Raw genomic sequence first — 5,423 nt, forward strand, 5'->3', positions numbered from 1 at the left:
TATCTCTAATGTTGTCTGTTTTGTCCGTAGCCACACAGACGCATCCAATGCATCTGTGACAACACAAACACAAAGACGTTTTGGATATATATATTTCATGCAGCTTGAACCCTCACGGTGATGTCAGCATATGTGAGCACTTAGCCGGCTCCATTAGTTGTATTTTGTGTCCCATTAGTCAGTTAATGTGTCACACCTGCAGAGAGGGGATTATAATCCTGACAGCAGCCTTCTACAACACCTATAAAATCCCCCTCTGGCTAATGCACCACATGCTAACAAGGCAAATACAGAGGTGAGGCAGTCCGCAATGAAGTTTGTTCAATGTTCATTAAGTTAGAATTACACTTCTTATTAATTACTACTTAAAATGCTGTTTACTTCTGTTCTATGACGGTGTGTGTGAGAGAGGAGACTGTGACTTTATTATTGTTTGTGTTACTAATTTGGCTTCCTCCGCAGCTCTAATGGAAGCGAGCAGCAGAGTGATGATGCAGGTGTTGTTGTTGGCGTTGGTGGTTCAGGTCACCCTGTCCCAGCACTGGTCCTATGGGTGGCTACCAGGGGGGAAGAGGAGTGTGGGAGAGCTGGAGGCGACCATCAGGGTGAGTGATTTCATTTTCAAAGTTTCAGGAAATGTTGTGTCTTTGTGAAAATTACAGATAGTTTCAGAGAAATTCTTCTTTAAAACTGGTCAGTTAAGCCTGTCTGTGTATTTGATATTTTTTTTTTTTAAAAACAGTTCTACAACCCTGTGTTGTATTAGGTTCTGATTTCATTACCGCATTGGCTTCACCCTCTGAAATCTCAGTTTTATTGTGTTTAGATGATGGGCACTGGAGGAGTGGTGTCTCTTCCTGAAGAGGCGAGTGCCCAAACCCAGGAGAGACTTAGACCATACAATGTAGTAAGTGCTTATTATACATAATTTATCACCAATGTCTACTTCAATTGTACAATATTAATGTACAATACACCGCTGTGTGCCATTGTGTTCCACAGCAGCAATGACACAATACATACCGCTCAGTGACTGTTTTTATTTTCCCCTATTTGCACAATTGAATAGGAAAATGTTTTATTTGTATATTCTTTAAATGTTGGCAAACACATCCGAGTCATTTGCTCAGACTTGTTTGACATCTTTTTTTTCGTTTTGAAAATTAAATATTTGCTTTTTTAATATATAAAGGACCAAAGTGTTTATTGAGATTGACTTTCATTCCCTTCAGATAAATGAGGATTCCAGTCATTTTGAACGAAAGAAAAGGTTCAAGGATTACTGAAGAGCTATAAAGAAAATGATCAAAACAGACTGTATTTGCATCAACACCAGTGATGGATCGCCAAATTCAACAAATCATCACATTTACCGCACAGATGTCATTGTTTGCATGTCTGAAACGTTATATCCCGTTTGAAATTGTAATAAAAATGTTTGAAAACCGGTAAAATTATCAGACATTTTGTGATAAAGTGCAAATTTCCCGTGTTTAAGTGTTCATTAGAACAGAAATTATAGACTTCAGAATGCTTTAAAGCCCGTAAATAGATGATATTGTCTTTGCTGAGCAGCCACGACCGACAAGCATGACAAACTTGTGACACAACAATCTTAGCATGACAACAGCTGGTGATTAAGCCAATTTATTAGAAATCAATGACTTAATTGAATTTGTTACAGTTTTGGTAATTCCATTTTCTGCTACAGCAGTCATGTGCATGTGTGATGTGGGAAATTACGCCATCTGATTGTTGTGTTCCTACCTGAATGTTGATTACTGAGAGACACTCGTCTGAATCTGTTCTGCATGTGATGTCCACAACAGCTTTACGCTCATTGAGGATCTGAAAACTGAAAGAGTGCACAACTTCCCCCCCGCCCCCCCATTCTCCGTACAGGAAATTGGTGTTCATTATAAAAATTGGAATTTCATATCGGGAAAGGAAAAGAATCAGCAGGGGGCATATGTTTTAAAGAGAACTCATTTTCTGGCAAAGCCCCACAGACGGAGCACCATACTAATCGCCTGGTGCATTAGGGGCCAGGATTCATGAACTGTGCTGACACCGTGGAGGCCCCGCATTGTTACAGCGCCGTTGTAATGCACACCAATGAACCCCAAACTCCGCTTGCACTACTGGGAAAAGGTGAACATTATAAAAGCACATAGAATTAAAGAGAAATTAAACCACATTCCAGTGCACTTCCAGAACAATGCTCGCTCATTTGTGATACTTCACATCGTCCCTTTAATATTCATGCTTATAATTTGCATAACACAATCATTTCCTTTGACGGGGTTAGACTGCTTTTTAAAAAAAAAAGAAAGAAATCTGCTTTAACTTCTTTGACAAAGTTTAAAAAAAAAGCAAATGTTGTCCGAGGTATTTCATTTGAAAGTCACTATGAGCCTCCCTTGAATTGATTTATACGTCTCTGTATGAAGTTTCCAACAAGTTTGCAACATCCTCCTAAAAGATAATTATGCTTTTATAACACCCCCTAAAATATGGTTTTAATTCAATTTGTGTGAGAATAATTAATGTTTACAGATAAAGCATAAAATCCCATAAATTCCCTTCAAATAATCCCAAAGCGTTTGCAGTGAAAGCCAACTTTCTCCCTCCCAGTGTCCTCATCAAGGACCTGCCTAATTGCACGTATATCAGGACAACAGAACCTGCTGGTATCTATGTTTCCAAATTTGATTTAACCTCACTTTCTCCTTCCCGGACCCCCTGGTGGATATTCACTTTGTTTACCTCAAATTAAACTTCATATTGTTTACAGCCTCCTGGTCCCTGAACATTTTATAGCATTTTAGAATTATTTATTTATTTATTTTTTGTAATGATTGTAGAGTTGGGATTCATTTGAATGTTTCCCTCATCTGCATGAAAATTATATAATTAACTTTTGATTAACCAGCTCAGTTGAGTTGGTTCCCCCATGCACACTGGTGAATAGTACCCACCGCATTTTAATGACTGTTTTCCAATTGAGTGGCGACCTTTTCATCAAAGAGCCACAACTGGGGCTAAACAACGGTAGAAAATAATCATGGTGAAGACAATAGCAGAGGCCGACAGGCTAGGATGTCATCCTTAAATATAACAACAAAGATGAAAGCAACCTTGCTGCACGTCGTGGCTGTGGCGAGGAGCCAAGTGCTTCTGCTGCTCGATGCTCCATTGTTAAAGCTGTGGAGGTCACGTCCATTGGCTTCTAGAGAGGGAAAGCACAAGAAGGCGAGAATGGCCCATTGTTACATGTCCTTGCTCAGAGGGAATTCCATTATGAAGGGCGATACATTTTTGATACTTTGATTTTGGTGCCATTCATCTGTTTGAAAAACAGAACATATTTGGATAATGGCTTCAGGAAACGGGGGTCTCAGAGCTCCTCCATCCAAGGCTACTGCACTGCATTAACACACCTGCCAATCAAGCGCAGCAGATGTGCATCCTCGCACCGCCCACCATCAAATAAGGATTCTATCATATGCATAATATAGTTTTCATTTCATCACAATTATGCTCCCTGCACTGTGTGTGTGTGTGCGTTTCCAATGGGTCATAGGAAACTTTTATTGAAGCGCAGGTGTAATAATAAAGTCATTTTCCAGGTGCTTGTTGTGGCTCTTATTATGAACAGAATGATAATTTCCCCTAGAGGAATCCGGCACTGCATATCAATTGAAGTTTAGTGTGGGTCTTATTATGTTCCCGCAGGCTATAGTAGAAGGCAAAGTCATCTTCAGAGAGAGTCTAAATGTCAGGGAGGTCTTCAAACACTTTTTTTCTCCCCGAGCCTTACTGAAGAGGGGTCTTTGGAAGTGCTACGTCTTGGAATTGATACAGTGGAGGTGAGGTAAAGAGGGAGGCTTAATGTAAAGCAGTTGACGTGAAATTTAATTGGAAAGAAATATTTTAAAAAAAACAATAAGGAAGGGGGTCGTAGAAGAATTGAAAATATGACTGCATTCTCAGGTTAAGAGTTTGCTCTCTGCTGCTGGTGCTTTGTCGTTTCCACCCCTGTCCACATGGTGTCACTCTTGAGCTGTGTGTTTTGAATCTGCTGCCGGCTGCTGTCTCTCAGCAATTCCATCACTTCAGTTGCAAAAACTGTTATTCCTCTAAATCTTACAAAGACTTCAATCAATCATCTCTTACTCTGAGAAAATTGTTAATTTTTCTGCTCTGTGCATATGGAGTTTGTGTTTTTTACAAAAAAAGTATTTTGTAGTGTTTTGCAGTCGAGCTTTGCATGGCCTGGAACCACACGTATGTGGAAATTTATGTAAAAGCATTTCATCTGAAGTAAGTCATGAATTTCTGAGGTCTTCTTAGTTTTGCATTTGCAAGGCGTTAATTTATTTTATTCTAATTTTTCCTCTTTTTTTTTTTGTGACTAAAGTTGAAGTGCAGCGTGCTATAGGCTGGCATGAACAGTTCTACAGTGGATTGGCCTTCCTTCTCCATCTCCGTCTTTGGCTGGCAGGGAACCTTCCTGTTGTGATCCGACTTCTCTCCTTTGATCAAAGAACAGTGTTAAAGCACTGGGAGAAGGAGGAGGTATGAAATATGAATGAATACAGCTGTGTTTTGATGGATATGTCTCAAAGTATCCCAGTAAGAGACTGCTAAAGGCCAGGAAATCTGTTTGTGTTGTGGAAATAGGCTCCTTCCTCGCTTGTTTCTTTACCAGCTTCATCTTGGGTAGCTTTTCACTTCATATTTTAGAGATCCTTTGTTAGGAAAGAGATCAACCCCTCATCCATGCATTTGTAGGAAACCGTTCTAAGAGGGCCCTAGTTCATAATATATATCATTAATGACACCATTTCCTTTGTTTGGTCTTGAAACCACCTTTTGAACAAAACGAGCGGCAGCCATGAGACGGGGATATTTATTATTTTTCTGGGGTAGACCCAAAGTTCTCACAGATGGAATGAGATCTTATATGGGGTGATGGAGGCTTTGTCACTAGTTATGTCTGTGATTCCACATCCTTTTTCTGGAGCCCCACCGGGAGCTGTGACTCATTTTGAAGATGGAAGTTGATACTGTGGTGTAAAACTCGCGCTCCCATCTGAATTAGGAAACTATCAGAGCTCAAACAAATCTGAGATTTTCAGAGAGTTAGATGAACTCATCTCTCACGTTCCACTTCTTTAATAAACACAGATAATAAAAAAAGAGAAGACGCTCATAAAAACACAATTATTACGAGGGATTGTAAAATGAAGATTGGCGCCTATAGATGTCTTTTCAACACACTGCGGCTCCTCTGTCTTATTAACAATCATTAAAAGACCCTGTGCAGTCATTTAGGACTATATTAACTAAGATAAAGCCTTTGGACCTGTGGCAGGACAATGTCTCTGGACTATACTGCAGGTTCAAAACTTTCTGCCCGG

At 39.8% G+C, this 5,423-nt stretch overlaps 1 protein-coding gene across 1 annotated transcript; it reads left to right on the forward strand.

Moving 5' to 3' along the window:
* Window positions 1-146: 146 nt before the first annotated feature.
* Window positions 147-1,588, forward strand: gnrh3 (gonadotropin-releasing hormone 3). Its single transcript, XM_065959706.1, has 3 exons — window positions 147-605; window positions 827-907; window positions 1,233-1,588. The coding sequence occupies exons 1-3, from the start codon at window positions 468-470 to the stop codon at window positions 1,284-1,286; spliced, it is 273 nt and encodes a 90-aa protein (XP_065815778.1). The 5' UTR covers window positions 147-467; the 3' UTR covers window positions 1,287-1,588.
* The last annotated feature ends 3,835 nt before the right edge of the window (window positions 1,589-5,423 follow it).

This window comes from Labrus bergylta, chromosome 10 (genome assembly GCF_963930695.1).
Source record: "Labrus bergylta chromosome 10, fLabBer1.1, whole genome shotgun sequence".
NCBI lineage: Eukaryota > Metazoa > Chordata > Actinopteri > Labriformes > Labridae > Labrus > Labrus bergylta.

Coding starts and splice junctions, on each gene's coding strand:
- gnrh3 (XM_065959706.1), top strand. CDS start 468: ATGGAAGCGAGCAGCAGAGTGATGATGCAGGTGTTGTTGTTGGCGTTG. Junction 606..826: donor AGCTGGAGGCGACCATCAGG/GTGAGTGATTTC, acceptor TATTGTGTTTAG/ATGATGGGCACTGGAGGAGT. Junction 908..1,232: donor GACTTAGACCATACAATGTA/GTAAGTGCTTAT, acceptor CATTCCCTTCAG/ATAAATGAGGATTCCAGTCA.